We start from the raw sequence: 21283 nt of genomic DNA on the forward strand, positions 1-21283 counted from the left end.
AACAGATTAGTGGGCCTGGAATCATCAGTAAGACCTAAATTCAAATTCAGTCTTAGATACTTACAAGCATTGTTACCCTGTGCAAGTTACTTAACCAGTTTTGCCTTGGTTTCCTCAGCTATAAAATGGGAATTACAATACCTTGAAGGATTGTTGTGAGGATCAAATAATATATTTATACAAAGGTGTTTAGCACATTACCTGGTACATAAGTAGGTGCTATATAAATGTTTATTCCCTTTCCTGAACAGAAAGTAATTGAATATCTCTTTTTTAAATTAATTTAGAATACTAGAATGTTTATTTGAATTCAAAGTTCCTCATTTTCTTCTATAAAAATTAATTGAATTGAACTAAGTAATCAAGTTTCTTTTAGCTCTATCTTCTTAGATCCTGTTGATAACAATTTCTTGCCTCTCTGTAGTGACATTATGAAAAACAGAACAGCAGGGCCCATGAGTGATGTCTTCTGAATGGGTTGGGTGATAAAAGCAAAAAACATTATTTTAAACAGAAAGTTATCTTTGTTCTAGGGAAATTGCTTCGTAAACCTTAAGGTACTTGAGTGTGTGTGTGCTATCATTCTCTGGAGTCTCAGCATTTCTCCCAAATTCTGAACAGATTGGTATTGACCAAAGAACCCTCATAAATGTTTGATACCCCTAATGGAAGTATTCATAGGCCTTTGCTTTTCTACAGAAGGGAGAGTCTTCCGCTATCCCTATAGTTTTCTTATGTGTTTGCTGGGTAGTGATTTGTTAGGACTGTTTCTATTGCCTTCTGCTGAAGTTAGTCAGTTTAAAAGAATAGCCATGCATTTTGACAAATGTTTTCATTGTTTGAGAATTGAGCAAGTAGAAAGATTAAAAATAAAAAATTAGGTTTTAGCATTCTGACCAATCTTTATATAGATAAACCTTAAGGTTATGTAGTAGAACCCAAAGCAGGAGAGAACAAAATTGACTTGATTTTTTTATTTCTTGACCTTATTTCCCTCCCACCTCTTGCATGTAGAACCTGTCTTCCTCAGTATAAATATTGTCTTTTTAGAAGTGTTGACTGAAAACTTAAGCAAAAAGGAGCATGAGGACACTTTAGAAACAAGAGTTATACTTTTAATAATCTAATTCTTATTGTTTTTTTCCTGTCTGCTTTTCTGATAGAGGATGATGTCTATAGTATTTCTTTAATTAAACCAGGAGAACTTCCTCTCACTATTTGTAGTCCTCAGGACTATCCACTGCCTTAGCCAAGGCCTTAGATGATTCTTCAAAAAAAACAGTGTTAGCCTAGGCTTGCAGAAAGAATCTACACCAGTAGCATTTATGACTTAATACAATTATGGACAAAAGGGCAGCTTTTTTGCTTTTCTTAGGGAAGTATATTTGAGTTGACTTTCCACAAAATATGAAAATATAACTTTTTGACTCTACTACATTCATCCAAATTCTTGAATTTAGATTCATTTTGGTCAAGATAATAGTTTTGTCTTCCTGCCACCCTTTGGTAGTCTCTTCCTCAAAAAGTACCCAGCCTTGAAAATGCATGTAAGTGAAAATAATAACTAATATCTATTGAAACAATAGGCAACTAAGTGGCTCAATAGATAGATCACTTGGACCTGGAGTTATCTACTAGAGAAGGAAATAGCAAACCATTGGCATCTTTGCCAAGAAAATCCCACAGGCAGTTTGGGCATGGTCCATAGGGTCATGAAAAGTTAGACACAACTGAATGTGACAAACTACAACTATTGTCACTTCAGGAAGGACGATCGTATTCAAATAAAGCTCTTAATCAGGAAAAAGCAGTCTAGACATTTTACTTCTGACAGTTGGCTTTATAACAACCCTAGGTAAAGGGACAATATTAACCTTTTGGGAAAGCAAGGGCTTCTAAGCAAATTTTGTGACGGGAAGTCTTAAATAGGTCAGAATTATGTGCAGCTTGGAAGTAGGCCAGATGATAGTGCTGTGGCACAGAGGGGAGGATTCAAAGCTATATGAAGGATGACTAGCTTCAACATTAAATGGGAATTCCATTCTTTAATTTCTTTTTCTTCTTCCTAACTGGCTGTTTAAATATCAAAGAGCTGGAATCTGAGGTTTTGTGGGCCATTTGGAAATAAGAGCATAGCTTCCCTGGCTTAAACTTTATGTACATTAATGTATTCCCAGGACTGTTTGCTTAATGCAATTCTGCCAAAACCAAGTGTGAGGAGGAAGGACTCAAGGCTAGTTTAAAAGTGCAAGAGAACATTTAACATTCTAATAAACCAAATAATACCCAAATGAATCTATTGTTGTCACTAGACATATATTGAATACCATATGAAGTCATATACCTTAAGTAAAATATTTTAGTGGCATTATATAAAGAAGCCAGAGATAGGAATTATGAGATGATCTCTAATGTCCCTTCAGATCTTAAAATTACTTATTCTATTACTGAAAATATTGTCCCTTGCAGATCAAAGCATACAGTTTTTCACTTTGGTTTATTTGGGTTTTTATTTGGGGGCTTTTGGAGACAATTTGGATCATATAACTTCAGAAAACATGTGGAAAATTCTTATTATCTGCAATTGCTAAAATAAAAATTTTACCAAAAAAAAAAACATTCCTTACTCCCAACAAAATTTACAGTCTAATTTGGACAGTAAGGTTATATTAATGTAAACCATGTATGTCCACAACTTACCTTGAGAGTCCTATGCTTAAGTGTTAAATCCAACAATATTTTCCCAAGAGACAGTAAACAGATTAATGTAAAAAAAATTTGGAGTTTTCAACTGTTTTTGAACCCTGTATTTCTTTTTTTTTTTAATTTGGCCAATTTCAAACATTATTCCTTGGTTACAAAAATCATATTCTTTCCCTCCCTCCACCCTTCCCATAGCTGAGGCACAATTCCACTGGGTACTACATGTGTCCTTGAATAGAATCCATTTCCATGTTGTTGGTGTTTGCATTAGGATGTTCATTTAGAGTCTACATCCCCAGCCATATCCCCTCAACCCATATAATCAAGCAGTTGTTTTACTTCTGTGTTTCTACTCCCACAGTTTTTCCTCTGAATGTGGATAGTGTTCTTTCTCATAGATCCCTCCAGGATTGAACCCTGTATTTCTGAGGCAATTTTCACGGCACTTTAGCCCCACAAATGCTACACTAGATACTTATAACAAAAAGATCAAAAGTCATTAGGAAGATATAGAAAATAATGCTTTCAGTAATTTTCCAGTGATGTATTGGAAGTTCTAGATTTGTAGCTAAAAGACTTTAGTTTTTCAATCCATGTTCTATTTATTAGTTCTGATCATGGGCAAGTCATTCAACCTCTCAATCTCAGCATCCTCATCAGTAAAATGATAGTATTCATAAATCTTGAAGAACTTAAAAATCTAGAGCACTTTTATATCTGAGAAAACTGGTGCCAGTGGGAAGTCATAGCTAGCTAGCATAGAAACCCTAGTTGACAAAAAAGTCAGTGATCATTATACCTCTAGGAGTAAATTAAGTACTAATGTCTGTTCTAATTTTCAAATCCTATAAGCTATGCATGTTTGGGGTAACTTTTAATTTTGTAATGGAAAAAAACAAAACATTGAATTTATTTGACCAACTGTGTGACAAGTCACTTTATTCCTCCTGAACTGTTTCCTAATCTGTAGGCCTGACATCTGAAAGGGTTCCCTCTCTTCAGCTCTAAAACCCACAATCTGGCCCCCTTGAAACCAATCATAGAAAGCATAAATCAGCATTGATATTTCCAGAGCATCCAGTGATAGTCACATTTGTTTCTAGGGAAGAAGAATAAATCCAACTTTACAGTTCAGAAAAACTGAGGCCCAGAGGTTTATGTGAGTTGCCCAAAGACACAAACGTGGTGCCATTAGCAGGATTTGAAGCCAGGTCCTTTTACCCCCCAAACTAGGACTTTTTCCACTACAGAATTAAAATTGGAAGGAATCTTAAAAGCCACCTAGTCCAGCCTCTTTATTTTACAGTTAAGGAAATTGAGCCCCTGAGAGGTACTTTGGATTGCCCAGGATTTTTTTCCACTCCACTCTTAAGACTCAACTCGTCTGTCCTCCCGAGTCGATGGCGATGTCATTTCTGCCACTCTCCCCGCCCCTTAGTTCTCCAAAGGTTCTTCTTTCCCCTACTCCCCCCCCCCCCCCCCCCCCCGCCAAGTCAACAATTTCTCCCCAGGGTTCCACCACCCTCCCCAAATCTGCCCACCACTGGGGGATAACAAGCAGGATCCCGCAGTATGCCCACTTCCAGGCGTAGACGGTTAAACCTCTGAGGTACTGGAAAGTTATCGTCTCAAGTGACTGGTGGCGGGGCGGAAGTGCACCAGCCAGAGGTCGGCCGAGGCTTGAAAGACAGGATCGCGCGAGACCTTTCCGCTTTCCCGACCGTTCCCCGCTACCCTGAGGCGCGATTTCTCCTAGCCCGTTAGCCTCGAACTGGATATGCTCGCAGTGGGGAAGTGAGGGAGGGGAGAAAGGCAATGGCTGGTTAAAACCAACTAAGGAATGGAGAATGATAGCGAAAAGTAAATGCTGCCTAAAAGAATTAATCAAAGGATGGCAGCAGAAAGGGCGGAGCCCCGGAAAAGGTCTGCGCACGCCCCTCTCCCTACTTAGTTCCCTCCGCCTCTTCCCTCGCGTCAGACGCATCAGGCTCCGCCTTTCCCTGGCCCTAATTAGCCAAGGCTGGAACAGTTATTTGTCTAGTAAACAACCGCTGCGCGCGCATCCCACATCAGCTGGGCTCCTGTGATCTCAGCACCTGATAGAAAGATCCTCCTCTTGTTCCTCTTTCTCCTCCCCTCCTCCTTCTCGCCCTGTCCTCCATCCTCGCCTCTCTTGGAACCAGGGGACAACCTGCGTTGTCATCTCCTCTGCCCGAGACCCGAAGGGACACGCAGCGACCGTGTCTGCCGGAGGAAGACCGGCAGGGGGGCAGAGCTGTGCCACGGCCCTGGTAGGGGGAGGAAGTCTTCCGGGAGAGGAAGGGGGGCCCTGTATCACCAGTAGGAGAACCCAGTGTGTGAACAGTCGGAGGGTTCTACTGATGACTGGGGAAGATCTACCTGCCACCACTTTGAACTGCAGCCTGGGCTAGGTCTGTCCCCTAGTTTTCCTCTACCAGACCCCAGTGTGACCTCGCTGCCTGGAGAAGAACGAGCAGGCTGCTCCCGAACGCCCCCTTGCAATTGGGCATCTCTGGAATCCTCTGCTCCTTTCTCTCCCTCTTCCTTCTCTTTTCCTCCTCCTCCTCCTCCTCCTCCTCCTCTGCCTCTCCCAACCATCTCCTTCACCTCCTCCATCAGAGTGGTGTAGGATATTTTTCCCGTTATGCATGCGCACCTTTTTCACCAGACCCAAGTGGATTATCTGCCTCAAAAACATCGGGTGTCGGTACACACGCCTCCTCCCTGCCAGACCTGTGGGGTATTCACCTGATATACAACAGGTGTCTGGGTGCACACTTTTTGGTAACCAGATCTATGCTATGTTCACCTGATAACGGTGGTCCTACGTTTCTTCTGCAACTAGAACCCTGGGATACTCACCTGATAACGACTACCTCAGCCAGAACCTAACCTTGGTCCGAGAAAGGGGGGAATAAAGGTAGTGTCACCTAACCAAAGACTATGGCTGTGAGCCTTCAACACAGGGTCAAGGAAGCTCTCTAGACATCTATTAATTCTGAAGGAACGAAGTTCCACACAATTGGCTTCATTTTCCCCCCTAGTGATTTGTGGTTTGGCTCTCGGACAGTTATTCTTGTCTTGGTTTATTTGTATTTGATTCAAGGATTGAGTTTATTATTACTAACTTCAAGATTAAATGTAATCTGCATAGGAGGAAGGATTTTTTTTGTTTTGTTTTGCTATTTTCTTCTTTAAAAAATGCATCCTCCAGAAACTACCACCAAGATGGCTTCAGTTCGGTTTATGGTGACACCAACAAAGATCGATGACATTCCAGGTTTGTCAGACACCAGCCCGGACCTCAGCTCTCGTTCCAGTTCCCGTGTACGGTTTAGCTCCCGGGAAAGTGTGCCTGAAACCAGCCGTAGTGAACCAATGAGTGAAATGTCAGGAGCCACCACTTCATTGGCAACTATTGCTGTAGATCCAGCCAGTGACCGGACCTCCAATCCCAGAGATGTTACAGAAGGTAAGTGACAGAGAAGAATGCATTTGTAGCTACCCTATTCAACCAAGATGCTTACCAGCTTCGAAGAAATTTTTCATTTAGTAGTATTTAAGTGACACTATACTCTTTTAATAACAGAATCATAGGAAGTCTTCACTGTGAAAGATATGGAGCTTTGAGGCCACTGGCCTTGTGGGCCTAAGTACCTAACCAGATAAAATGCTTCTCTTCATGGGGCAAATTATTCTGAGGAGTAACTAAAATGATACCTCTGCTTTTTTGGTTAAGAGAAGGTAGACATTAACTAGTTTTTCTTTTTTATCCTAAATAATTCTTGTTTGTGAAATCCAGGAAGCTATAGATGTGCTCTCTTGGCTTTAGAAATGGTTAAGAAAGCAATGATCATATTTTGAATTTATAAGGTGCTTTTTTATCAGAGGTTAGCAATGCTAAAAAAAAAAGTTATGGACTAGAAAAGTTTGAGAGCCATCCCACTGTGCTGTGCTACCTTGGGTTTTTATTGTTTGTTGAATATTAATTAGATTGGAGCTTTCTGGTGAAGTTTCTATAAGTTTCTTTAAAACAGCAGTTCTTCTTTTAAAAATTTACTGTAATTTGAATCATAGGCCCAACCACCCAACTCAATTGGACACACTTCTAAAAGTGGAGCTGTTTTATCATTCTTCTGTGTCCAGATAATGTTGTTCTGAACAAAAAGATGGTTGAATGATTTTAGTTCTTAATTCTGTTGTTGTCACCCTACATGACTTTGTGCAATGTACTTTGAATTTCATCCTTTCTGGAAAATGAAAATGTTGGTTTATTTTCATCTCGGAATTAGATTATCCTTGATTAATTTAGCTTCTTTGGGGATGTTAGGGGTTGACAATTTTGAACTACAAAACAAGATTTAGACACTGTAATAAAGTATTTGAAATCAACTACCAACAGAGTCCAAATTATTAGCTTCTTTAAATGTATTTTGAATTGTTCTTTGTCTTATCCGTTATACTATATTCAGATTTGTAAGTCTGAATAAGGGACCTTGTGGGCTTACAAATTAATGGTTCTGAAAGTTCCAAGGAATCTTGCTGAAACAGAAGTAAAATGCTTTTATGCACTTGTAGCTGAATGTTGAATTACATTCCATACTTTTCTCAGTTGCATTATAAAGTTAACTGTCATCTTAACTGGATATTTTTTCGGTAATTTATGATCCTTACAGAACTAGATTTTGAGGGGCATACTGTTGTTATCACAACTTTGAATATTCTTTAACAGATAAAATAATCTTTAATATGATACAATGTAATTGACTTCATATTTATGAAAGCAGAATTAGAAAAATTAAGTGACCTCCAAATCACACCATGGTGTGAGTATGGAATTTATAGCTTAATTTACTTTGGCTCTATTCCATTGTAGTGCCAGTCATCCCTACTCAGACATAAAAGAAATGGCCCCCACTCTATGTTTGAAAGATTAGATTTTATTTTCTCCTTTTTCCTGAACACTAGTCTTTTCTTTTCTCCAACATTTCTTTTCTTCGTTTTGGGGAATCTTTATTTTGAAAGTTATATTTGAAAGATAAGAATTTTCCAACTTGCTTGAATGTCCCTATGTGTATTCTTCAAAGTAGTAGTGGAGTAAACAAATTAAAAAATCAAAAACTATCTTTGAGTTTGTAGCAAAACAAAACCTAGCATAAAAGTCACCTAACATTTATTAATTGTCTGATGTATGCAGAGCACTGTTTTTGGTACTCAGGGGAAATACAAAACTTTGATAAGCCATGTTATTTTCCTCATGGAGCTTAAAACATGGTAGGGGAAATAGACATCTACATCAATAATACAAAATGATACATGGTGTGGAGTAGAGAGCCATCCTTGGAGTCAGGAACAACTGATTTCAAGTCCCACTATTAGCTTTGTAAATTGGGACAAGTCATTTTATTCAATCAGTGTCCCAAGCAACTCTCTAAAATTATAGTTGAATTATGTTTGCAGTCTGCATCAGTAGAGGGAGTATTCCCTGCACCTATAAAAATCATGTTGGAACCAAACTACAACATAATGATAAATGCATAAGAAAAGTACAAATAAAGGACTCTGATGTCCTTTAGGAAGGAATGGTCATTAGTATCTGACAAATTTCGATGTATTATTTGAGTTGAGGTTTAATCAAAGAGAAAAGGAGCAGAAGATATCCTAGATGCAGGGAATGGAGTGAACAAAGTCAGAGAGGCATAAAAATACAAGGGATGGGGGGGGGGGGGGGGGAGGGGAGAGCAGGTGAGTGGCTCAGTGGATTGAGAGTCAGACCTAGAGATGGGAGGTCCTAAGTTCAAATTTGGCCTCAGACACTTCCCAGCTGTGTGACCCTGGGCAAGTCACTTGACCCTCATTGCCTAGCCCTTAAGGCTCTTCTGCCTTGGAGCCAATACACAGTATTGACTCCAAGATGGAAGGTAAGGGTTTAAAAAAAAATACAAGGGATGACAAAAAGCCTAGTTTGTCTAGAGCTGATATATAGGGAGCAATATAATGGCTTCATTTCTGATACCTACTAGCTATATGTGAACTCAAACAAGACACTTAGCACACCTAACTACGTTCCTCAGCTATAAAATAGGGAATAATTACACTTTTGTTGACTACCTTGGGAGTTAGTTTTGAAGATAAAAAATAAATGGAAACTTTTTAAAAATTGTTTTTCAGTTAAAATTTTTTCTCTCCCTCAGAACTACCATTTTGACAAAAAAGTAGAAAAAGAAAAAAAAACTTTTGTAATAGATATACATAAACAAACAAAATAAATTCCCCCATGGCCCATGTTCAAAAAAGTATCTCATTTCTGAATCCTGAGTCTATCACTTCTCTGTTAGAAGGTGGATAGCATGTTTCATAAGTGGTTCTCTGGAATCATGTTTGGCTGTTTCATTTGTCAGAATTCTAAGTCAAAGTTGTTTGTTTTTACATTGTGGACTTGTTAAACTTTAAAACACTATATAAATGTAAGCTGTTGTTTTCATTATTAACTTCAGTGACCTAACTTCTTCCATGTCTCCTAAAATCTATTTAAAATTTATACTGGTGTGTTTGTTTTTTTTTAATTTTGTGGAGTTTTTCTACCTTTTTTACTTCCTTGATTCTTTTGTTGCTCTGTCATTAGTAGAATTCTTTCCCTTTCTCATAAATTTCATACTTTACCAAAAAATTCTCCTATGATAGCATTTTTCCTACCTATGGTTCCAGTTACTTGGAAGAGCAACTTATTTGTATTTGTCTTATACATTTATTTTTGAGTCACAAGTAAAAATTTTGATATTCATTCCTGTATCTTAATTTTTTGTCTTGCTGTTGCCCTTCTGAGTAGATGTTTCAGTATCTTTATGCTTTAACTATAGATTCGTGTATTCTATTATGCTCCTATTTTAATTCAGTTGTATAAGCATTTATTATGTGTAAGGTACTAGGAACAAAAAGGAAATAATCTCTGCCATCAAGGAGCCTATATTCTGTTTGGAATACATTTGTACAAATAAGAAAACACAAGGTCATTAGAAGTGAAGAGACAACTAACAACTGGGAGAATCAAGGAAGATTTTAGGAGTTGAAACTTTGAAGCAGGACAAGTATTGAGGCAGAGATGAGTGCTTTCCAGGCATGGGGCTGGCTATTGTAAATACCCAGAGATGGCAAACCTTACCCCAGATAGGGGAGGGAGGAAGTGGTCCCACTGAGCTGCTAGGCAGAGGGATGGATCATGTGAGAAATGACCTCAGGCAGGGTAGAGAGAGGGAAAGGAGCAGCCCCCCTCACCCCAGCACTTGTGCCATAGGTTCATCAGCACAGAGATAGAGTAACAAGATCAAGGAATGGCAGTTAGTTCATTTTAGCTGATGACATTTGCAGAAGGGGCCTAATGTAAAGCAGAGTTGGTAAAATAAACTAAAGCGAGATTATGATGAAACACTTTAAATGTCAGGTTGAGGAGTATACAGATAAACATTTGGGAGTCAACTGAAGTATTTAGAGCAAGAGAATGATAGGTCAGATCTTAGGAAGACTTTTTTGGAGGTGGGGAGGGAATCAGCTTTGTTGCATATGAATTGTAGAAGACAGAAAATGAGAACAAGGAAACTAATTAGAATCATATTGAAGTAGTCCAGTCAAAACATGATGAGAAGGGACATCTAAGTGGCTCAGTGAATTAAGAGTCAGGCCTGGAGACTGGAGATCCTGGTTTCAAATCTGGCCTTAAATACTTACTAGTTGTGTGACCCTGGGTAAGTCACTTAACCCTCATTACCTCTCCCCTACCAATACATAGAATTGATTTTAAGATAGAAGAACCCCCCCCAAAAAAAAGAAAAAAAGAAAGAAGGAAAGGAGGAAAGAAAAAAAAGAAAGACACAGATGAGAGGTGGTGCCTATGTGACAAAGGGAAGTAATGCAAGAAAAGTTGACTATAGAATCAACAAGACTTGTTAGGTGATTGGATATGAGGGAGAAGAAAGATTTGGGCTGATCTAGGATTATGAACCTAGGTGACTGGGATGATGGTTCCCAACAGAAAAAGGAATATCTGGAAGAAAGGTTGATTTAGGGCAGAGAATAATTTTGTTCCACACCTGCTAAATTTAAAATAAGGGATGGCCAGGAGGAGATATCCAGCATTCAGTTGATTATTCATGAGTGGAATGCAGTAGAGATATTGACTGAATTTTAGAAATTTTTGCAATTACCTGCATAGAAATGATCTTTGAACCTAAGGTAGCTCTAATGATTTCGCTAATGAAGAAAATCATAAAGACAGAGGAGTAGAGTCTCACACTCCTGGGAAACAGGGGAGAAAAGGAGATCAGCAAAAAAGCCTAATTCGTAGTAGCCTTACAGGTAGAAGGATAAGGAGAGAGTTCTGTCACAGAAGCCAAGAGAGGAAAGAGTTTACAAGGTAAGAGTTCAAAGAATCCAAAACTGCAGAGAGGTAATGTAGGGTTAGGACAGAGAGCAATATCAGCAGTGATGAGATCAGAAACCAGTTTTCAATAGAGAAGTGAGAGGCAGTAAGTGTAAAAAGGAAAGGTATGGAGTGATAGCTTGAGGGGAGTATCAGAATTCATTGAGGTTTTTTTTTCACATTTGTGCAGTGGAAATAGAGATTGAAGATGTTCAGGATAGGGGATAATCAATGAGCCAAGCTCAAGGAGGAGTTGGAAGGCAATTGTGGTTCAGGACTCAAGTATAGCAGTAGTCCTATAGAAAGAAGGGCCACCTCTTCTTCAGATAGGAGCAAAGGACAGATGGAGATTTAAGGGACTTTGAGGAATTGACTGGAGAAGAAAACCCACCTTAGATTCACCTATTTTCTCAGTAAAGCAGGATGAAAGAATCTTTCACTTCTCAGCCCCCTGTATTATGGTTTCTGACCTTACCCACTCAGCTGAAGCTACTCTCACCAAAATTAATAATGATCTCTTACTTGCCATAACTATTGACTTTGCCCTCCAGTTCTCTTAATCTGTCTAGGTGTTATTTCTCAATTTGCGTTTCTTAATTATCATCTCATCCCCTAATTTTGGAGGTTCATAGGGCTGTGTAATAGGCTCTGTTTTCTCTCTCCCACACACACCCCTCCTCTCTCTCCCATTCTCTACTTCCCTCTCTCCTTCTCTCCTCTCTCTCTCTGGTGATCTTATCAGTTATGATAATTTTGTAGATCTATATATCTATTTCTGGTCTCTTATTTGAGCTCTAGTCACATATTATCAGTTGCCTATTGGAAATTTTCAACTAGACCTAAAGGCAATTCATACTCAACATTGTCAAAAGAGAGAAGTAATAGAAATATAGGCATTTATGTCTAACTTCCCTATTTCTGTGGAAGCTGTCACTATTCTTTTAGTCACAAGGACTCTCCCTTATCCTTTGTGTCCAAAAAGTGCCAAATCTTGACATTTCCATCCCCTTAATATCTCTCATATCTATTCCCTTCTAACTACTCGTACATGCTAATTCCTATAATTCTGGCCTTCATTTTTTTTCACTTGAACTATTGTGATAGTCGCCTAATTGATCTCCCTGTATCTCCTCTCCTCAATCCATATTCTACATAATTGCTAAAGGAATAGCACTAAAGCACAGATCTGACTGTTACTCCTCTGCTTAAAAAACTCCAATGGCTACTTATTGTTTCTTGAATCAATTTAATAATTTTAATGACATTTCTATAGTGTTAACTATGTGTCAGACTCTTTATTAAGGGCTTTTTAGAAATATAATCTCATTTGATATAGCATCCCTGGGAGATAGATACTATTATTAGCCCCCATTTTACAGACAAGGAAACTGAGGCATGCAGATTAAATGATTTGCCTAGGATTACATTGCTAGTAAATGTCTAAAGCCAAATTTGATCTCAGGTCGTCCTGATTCCAAGCCTGGTGCTTAATCCCTTATGGGCATTTAACTGCCTAATACAACATTTAATATCTTCACCTCGTGGCTCCAGCCTACCTTTCCAGACTTGGGCCCTCCTCCCCACATTTTCTATAATCCAACCAAACTATACTACTTGCCATTCCTTACACAATTTCCATGTCCTGTTTCTATGCCTTTCTTAAATTAGATTTTTTTTTTCAATGCCTTCTTTCCAGCCCACTTTCTGCTTTACCCCATTGAAAAAGAAAAAAACATAATCCCTGTTACAAACATCTGGAGTCAAGCCAAACAAATTCCCTCATTGATCAGAAAGTTTCAATATTCACTTTGAGTACATTACCTCTCTATCACAAGATTGTGAATCCTCTGGAATCATGGTTGGTTATTGCATTGTTCAGATCAGAGTTCCCAAGTCTTTCAGTTTCTTGCCTTTTCAGTATTCTAATAGGATAAATTGTCCTTTTGTTTCTACTCACTTCAGTCTGTATCAGTTCTATATGTCTTCCTATGTTTCCCTTAAAACCACTGCTATCATAATTTATTTCAGCACAATAATATCCTAAGACATTCATAAACTGTAATTTATTCAGTCATTCCCCCATTGAAAGACACTCTGTGTTTTTACTTCTTTGCTACCATAAAAAAGAGTTACTATAAATATTTGTGTATATCCTTAGTTTTCTTTTTTTGGTTAGGACTAATCTTTTTTGCTGCCCTCTCTTCCTCTAGTTGCCCGCTCTCACTTTTTCCTCTTTCTTTCCTGTTTTCATGTTGAGTGAAATACATTTCAGTACCCAACTGTGTGCATATATTTTTTCCTCCTTTTGTCCATGTCAGATTAAAGAAAGATTACTCATCCATTCCCCCTACCCTTTCCTCTTTGTTTGTATTGACTTCTACTTTTATACCTGATTAATGAGATAACTCTCCATAACTTCCTCTTCCTTTCTCCTCCCAGTGTATTCGTTTTCCTCTCCTTTTTCATTCTTAAAAGAAGAATGGACATAAGAAGTAATGGAAACAGAAATCAAAACATAACGGAATTATTCCCACCTTCTCTAATTAGACTCTTTCTAGTACCTCATGATGATATGGTATTGAGGGGACAAATAACCTATTATTAGAGTAATAAACAGTTTGCCCTTGTTTTGTCTTTTATGATTATTTGCCCTTGATTACCTTTTTTTTTAAAAACCCTTATCTTCTGTCTTCTAATCAATACTAAATAACAGTTTCAAGACAGAAGAGCAGTAAAACTGGGCCAGTGATGGCAAACCTTTTAGAGATGGAGTGCTGTGCCTCTCCCCACCATCACATGCTGGGAACCTCCCCAACCCATCCTTATCTCACACAGTGAAGGAGAAAAGTGCTTCCATTGGGCTACTGGCAAGATGGGTGGGTAGAGTGAGGAATGTCCTCATAGAGTGTAGAGAGGGGAGGAGAGTGGCCCAAGCTCTCTGCTCTCCTCCAGCTCTGCTGCCTCTGAGCTGCCCACCTTACACACTGTGTGCTCCCATTGGGGTTCTGGGCAGAGGAGCAGGGGATGTGAAAAAATGTCATCAGGAATGGTGGAGAGGGGGAGGGGAATAGCTCCACCTGAGTCCCTCTGCCTTTCTAGTAATAAACTGGGGGGAGGGGGGAGGGAGTGGGAAGTAGTGAAGAGGGTAGCTGAGTGCCCCCAGAGAGCACTCTGTATTTCATCTTTGGCACCCATGCCACAGGTTCACCATCACTGGGCTAGGCAATTGCTGTTAAGTGTCTTTTACAGGGGTCACGCAGCTAGGAAGTGTCTGAGGCCAGATTAGACCATAGCACCTCCCATCTCCAGACCTGGTTCCATCCACTGAACCATCTAGCTACTCCTTTGATTACTGTTTTATGTTTCTCTTGCCTACTGTGTCTGTTCATTAAAGTTTCTATGCAGCTTTTCTGTTTATATCAGGAATATATATGAGTCCTCTATTTCATTAAAGATTCATTTTCCCACCTATAGAATTTTACTCCATTTTTTTTGGTAAATAGTTCTTGATTGTAAGTGAATTCCTTTGCCTTCTGGAATATTGTATTTCCAACTTGTAACTCCTTTATTGTGATGACTGCTAAATCTTGCATTATCCTGATTGTGGCTCCTTGGTACTTAAATTCTTTCTTTCTAGCTGCTTGCAATATTTCTTTTCTCAGACTTCTGGAAGCACTGAATTTTGGCTGGGGGTTTTCATTTTAGGGTTTGCTTCCTGAGGTGACCAATTGATTCTATTTCTACTTTTCCCTCTGGTTTTAAAAGATTTGGGGAGTTTTCTTTTGTATTTTATTAATATATAATATCTAGATTATTAAGGGGGCATGGCTTTCAAAGAGCCAATTGAATTGATTTTTTTTCCATGAAATACTTTGTTTTTTCTCTTTTACTCTCATTTTTGTTTTAATATTTCATATCATTTACGGTATAATTGTCATCTATTTGGTCCATTCTAATTTTCAGAAAGTCTCAGCTAAGTTTTATACTGTGACAAGCTGTTAATTCCCTTTCCTATTCTTTCTTCAATAGTTCCCACTTCTTTCCATTTTTTTGTCTCTAGCATTCTCATTTACAAAAACATTTAAAATTCCTTTTTAAAACTCTTAATTTCTTCTAGGATTTTAATTTATGTTGTGTCCAAACTGTATTTTTCTTTTGAGGCTTTACCTTTTGATGTTTTAGAGTCATTCTCTTTTAATGGGTTTCTGTCTTGAGCGACCCTATCAACATAATCGATTTTTATGGTGAAATTCTTTTTCTGTTTGCACATTCTTCCAGCCTATTTCTTGACTTTGGATTTTATATAAGGTCCTAGGTCTGCATACTTTTAGAAATATCTGAGCTGGCCTTTTGTTCTCTAGGTTCTTACTGCTGCTTTCTTGAGGTACTGAGGATTATGTTACTCCAGGATCTCTAGGAAAGCTCAAGCCAGAAAAATGCAAGTTTTCAGGGTTCCAATAGTGACCTCTAGAACAATGTTTTATCACTGCTCTCCTGTCTGAGGTCTAACCTGAGTTTAGGTCTGAGCAACAAACCCATGAGCTGGTACTGATTGGGTTTGAAGTTGTAGTAAATTGCTATTAGACTCAGCTACAATCATCTAGTTAGAAAGCTCTGCATATTCAGAGTTAAAGAAGTCTAGTATTTTAGAGATGGATCATTCTACCATAGATTTCAGGTGGGCTAGAAGCTAGAACTGAGACCACTTTCAAAGCCCTGGGTCAGAACCACACAGCTGCTGCTTCATTTTGTATTAGCTCCCTGCTCAGTAAAAAGCCTAGGACCTGCAAGCATTCCTTACCCTAGAATGCTTTCCCCCCTTGTATAGACTCCTTTCCTCAGTCCACTCTGTATCTATGACCCACAACTGAGCTATAGTTTCCTCATCTATTAAATGGAGATAATGCTAATGTGTTGTGATTGTTCAGTCTTTTCAAGTCATATTATAACTGTATTTGGGATACTGAAGTGATTTGCTATTTTCTTCTCCAGCTCATTTTACAGATGGAGAAAGTGAGGCAAACAGGGTTAAGTGACTTGCCTAAGGTCACACAGCTAGTAGGTCTCTGAGGCCAGATTTGGATTTAGAAAGCTAACTCTTCCTGACTCCAGGCCCAGAATCTATTCACTGTGCCACCCAGCTGCCTGATATTGCCAATATCTACCTCAATTATTGTTGTGTAAGGATCAAATGAGATAATTCATTAGAGTTTTGTGAACCTTGAAGTGCTATGTAATGTCAGCTTTCATTCTTATTGTATGTAAACTATTTTATCTTCTCATCTTTTTTGTTCAAGCACATATTACTATCCTACATTTAACATTCTTCAGATTACTGTACAAGTGATTAGAAAAAAGGAACTATTTTAAGTGAATAACAGTATTAAGATATAAATTCTTTAGATTCACTGAAAGCATCTTCAGAATTTCAGAAGCCAGACAGGATGCCAGGGACATCTACATTGTCTTATTCTATTATGATTTTAATTTCTTCCAATATGTCTTTATATTTTCAAATTTTTTTATTCCATCTAGTTTGTTGAGTGTGTATATTCTTTATGAAAACATCCATTGAAAACATTGTTTTCAAATTTTTATGAATCAATGTTTTGTCTTGATGGTTTAAGGCAAGAATTATATCTTTATGAATGCTCTAATTCAAGTACAGTTTATTTTCTTGAGTTTTCATAGATATTTTAGAATGTATATTTGTAGCAAAAGGATTTGTCTTTTTTTTTTTTTTATTAAAAACCCTTACCCTTCTGTCTTAGAATCATTTCTAAGTATCCATTCCAAGGCAGAAGAGAAGTATAGGCAAGAGAGATTCAGTGACTTGTCCAGGGTCACACAGCTAGTAAGTGTTTGAGGCCAAATTTGAATTCAGGTCCTCACATCTTCAGGCCTTGTTCCCTATCTACTGAACCCCCATTGTCTCTTATTTTATTGACATTATTAATTAGTCTGGCTTTATGACTTTGTTAATACGGGAAACTCTACAATAAAGATCAGCAATGATTTTGTAATTTATAATATCCTTCTTTATGGAGGTTAAATGACTTGCCCAGAGTCATAAAGATAATATGTGGAAAAAATATGATTTGAATCCAAGTTTTTCAAACTCTGGAGCCAGTTCACTGTTCAACACCAAAGCCATCTCTTATTAATTTATATTAAAATTGATGCCTACCCTGGTTAGGTGATTTGTTAAAAGTCCTACCTAGTTACTTCCAGAACAAGAACTAGATATCCTATTACTTGAACTCTCTTATGTGCTATATTGTTATAAAAAAATTGTTATGCTTTGCAGCAGAAACTGCTAACTTAGGAACGGTAATTATTTGAGTATTTTTTAAAAATGTATTTGGTACCTCCTCTGTGTGATTATAATCTTTATAGTTAATTTTAGGTGCAAATTGGCTTTGTACCAGGTTTTTTCAATAGGTTTTGTTTTTGTTTTTTAAAATGCAGTACTTTTAATCTTCTTTCTAGTAACTTCTGAAACTTTTAGCCCTTTATAAAGCTAAAATATCATGTACCACTTCAGCTAAGTTACTTAATGATGGCTCTTAACCTCTTCTTTCTCTTTTAGAGACATATCCTTTCAGTTTTATTACTTATGTTTAACTGAGCTATTCACTATTCCTTTCCACCTTGGTTTGTAATCTTTCTTGGTTCGTAATCTTTCTTTGCAGCAACAATAGTTAAGAATAAGTTTAGTGGATCTCACTAAACTTATCTTTGATGGTGCCTATACAGGAATGAAGCTAGGGAAAGAGAAATGGCCTCATTAAAAGAATGCTGAAAGACTTATCATCCCAATTTAAGACTCCCTGAGGGAGGTGTTTCCATTGCCAATAATAAAACAATTTGTAACATATGCAACAGTTTGGACCTTGTGGTTCAGATAAGATAATTTATTCTCTAACAAATCTTACTCATTCAAATGCTTTTATATTCATTCACCTAGAACTCCTTCCCCCATTCTGTTCATCTCATACCACACACATACTTTTCTGCTAGTCTCCTCCTTCTCTCCTGACACATGAAAAAGTGGGCTTTCTTGCCAAGAAAAACCCCTCCATGTGCCTAAGGAATCCTATAACATCTCATCTTCTCCAGCAGATCTATCATTCCTACTCTCTCACTTATTTTCAAACTCTCCTTATCTACTGGTTGCTTCTCTTCTGTTTACAAACATGTCCATGTCTCTTATGTCCTCAAAAAACCATCACTTGATAGGTTCCATTCCTTTCTAGCTATGATCATATGTCTATCCCTTATATGGCTATACTCTTTGAGAAGGCTGTCTAAGAATAGAGCACCTCCACTTCTTTTCTTCTCTCTTCTTAACTCTCTACAATATGGTTTCTAGCTTCATCATTCAGTTCTAATTGCTCTCTCCAAAATTATCAATAATCTCTTGGTCAAATCTAATTGTATTTTCTCAGTACACACCCTTGAATTTTCTGTAGTCTTTGACATTGTTTATTACCCTCCTCTACTTGATACCTTTTTTTTTAACTCTTACCTTACATCTTACAATCAATACTATGTATTGGTTCCAAGGCAGAAGAGTAGTAAGGACTAGGCAATTGGAGTTAAACAACTTGCTCAGTCACACAGCTAGGAAGTTTCTGAGGTCACATTTGAACTCAGGACCCCCTGTCTCCAGGCCTGGTTTTTTCCATTGAGCCATTTAATTGTCTCCTCCTTCATACTCTTTTATCTCTAGATTTTCATAACACTGCTTACTTCTGGTTCTCTTCCTACTTCTCAGATCAGTCTTTTTCAGTCTCTTTTGCAGGATCTTCAGGTCATACCCATTAATGGCTCTCTCCTGGGCTCTTTTCTCTTTTCCCTCTATACTCTTTTCACTTGATAATCTTATCAGTTATTTTGCCATTAATCTTTCTCATTATTTCAGTTACCATTTCTATGCATATGATTCTCAGATCTACTTATCCAAATCCTAACTTCTCTGCTTACCTTCAGGCTTGCATCCCTAGCTCTCTACTGGATATCTTGAGCTAGATGTCCTGTAGACATCCCATATTTAGTACATTCAAGGTGAACTGTTCATCTTTCTCCCCAAATCCTCTTCTCTTCCTAATTTCCTTATTACTATTGAGGGTACCATCATTCTTCCTTTGGTGTCACTTAGGTTTCATTAACTCTCCACTCACACTCCACATCCCATCTCCAATCAGTTGTAAAGTCTTATCATTTCCACCTTCATAACATCTCCTCTTTATGCCCCCTTTTCTCTTCTGCCACTGCCACTACCTCAATTACAGGCCCTTATCACCTCACTCTTAGACAATTGCAACAGACCGTTCATTGATCTCATCTCAAGTCTCTCTCTACTTCAGTTTGTCCTCTTCTTTGCTGTCAAATTAATAATTGTAAAATGAATACCTGGCCATGTCACCTCCTATTCAATTTGACTCTCAGAATAAAGTATAAACTCCTGTTTGATTTTCAAAACCCCTTTTTCTGACTTTTCAGTCTTACCAAACTTTACTCCCTCCATATACTCTGTGATCCAGTGACATCAACCTCCTTGCTGGTCCTCCTGCATGACATCCCATCTCACAACTGCAGGCATTTTTTTAATCTTTATTTTATTTTGATAACAAATTTCCACATAAAATTTCCAAAGTTATGAGATTCATATCATTTCTCTCTCTCCTCCCAGAGATGACAAGCAATTCAATCTGGATTATACATATATTATCATGCAACATTTATTTCCATATTATTCATTTTTATAAGTGAATAATCTTATAAAACCAAAACCCCAAATCATATGCCCAAATAAATAAGTGATAAATCATATGTTTTCATCTGCATTTATACTCCAACAGTTCTTTCTCTAGAGATGGATAGCATCCTTTTCCTAAGTCCCTCAGAATCATCCTGGTTCACTCTATTGCTTTTAGTAACAGTCTATCACATTTGGTTATTACATAATATTTCAGTCCCTGTATATAATGTTTTCCCAACTGTAAGCATTTTTACTGGCTAATCCACCACGTCTGGAATTCTGTTCCTCTCCATTTCCTTCTTTTGTCTTCTCAGGATTCCTTCAAGGCTCAGATAAGTCTCTTCTTCAAGAAACTTTTCCCAGTCCCCCTTAATCTTAGTGCTTTCTATGAGAGACTCTAATCAGTTTATCCGATATATATTCTCATTGCACACAGTTGTTTGTATGTTGTCTTCTAAATTAGACTGTCAGCTCCTTGAAAGCATGAAGGGAAGAAAGGAACAAACACTGTGAGCTCAGCTGAGCAACCCATCAAGCAGAGAAGGAGTTTTGTTAGGAATCTACAGAGAGAGAAAGATCCTCCAGACCATGCATTGAATTATCCTTTGCCACATGTCACCTCACTACCATTATACTCTAAATTCCATGTTTCCCATGGATGTTGTATGTTTATAGGAGTCCTAAGCTTTTGAGGGGAATGTTTTATACCAACTCTTCTTACTATACCATTGGTTCCCTTTTCCCCATCAAGTAAAGGCATAATTCATTAGCTGACATTCAGAGGTTTCCACATTATGGTGCTACCTTAACCTTTTCATTAACTTGTTGTTGTTCAGTTGTTTCAGGCATGTCCAACTCTTCAGACCCTGTTTGGGGTTTTCTTGGCAAAGATATGGGAGTGGTATGCCATTTGCTTCTTTAGCTCATTTTACAGATAAGAAAACTGAGGCAAATAGTTATGTGACTTGCACAGGGACATATAGCCCACAAATGTCTCAGGATAGATTTGAACTCAGAGAAATTTAGTTTTCCTGACTCCATGCCCAACACTCTATCCAATGTGCCCACCTACCTGCCTCCATTTTATATTACTCTCAATTTCATTTTATTTGCTCTTTGTCTCCTAAACACATCTACACTTTCCTGTTTCTGTGCCTTCATCCATCCTTGCTATACTCAGTATGTTCTCTTTTCTCATCTTTGCCAGCTTTCCATTCCTTAAAATATAACTCAAATGCCACTAAAAACTTCAATGAGAAGCCACATTTATACTTGCTTTTCCCAGTATCCCATATCTCATAATACTCCTCTAGTTTACTTATTATATCTTTTTTAGTATTTTAGTATCTATGAATTTATTATAACTCTCTATTCAACAA

The 21283-nt window shown here is 37.8% G+C and overlaps 1 protein-coding gene across 2 annotated transcripts in view; it reads left to right on the plus strand.

Moving 5' to 3' along the window:
• The first annotated feature begins 4414 nt into the window (after positions 1-4414).
• The window catches only part of SLC12A6 (solute carrier family 12 member 6), a 125404-nt gene continuing 108535 nt past the window's right edge, over positions 4415-21283 (plus strand). Inside the window, exons 1-2 of one of the 2 annotated variants that reach the window (XM_056810216.1) lie at positions 4415-4626; positions 5939-6196. In XM_056810216.1, the coding sequence (XP_056666194.1) occupies positions 4551-4626; positions 5939-6196 (334 nt within the window). In that variant the 5' untranslated portion in view covers positions 4415-4550. The remainder of the gene's footprint in view (positions 4627-5938; positions 6197-21283) is intronic. The other variant, XM_001370249.5, reaches the window with a different exon arrangement.

The sequence above is a fragment of the Monodelphis domestica genome, chromosome 1 (assembly GCF_027887165.1).
Source record: "Monodelphis domestica isolate mMonDom1 chromosome 1, mMonDom1.pri, whole genome shotgun sequence".
In the NCBI taxonomy this organism is placed as follows: Eukaryota; Metazoa; Chordata; class Mammalia; order Didelphimorphia; family Didelphidae; genus Monodelphis; species Monodelphis domestica.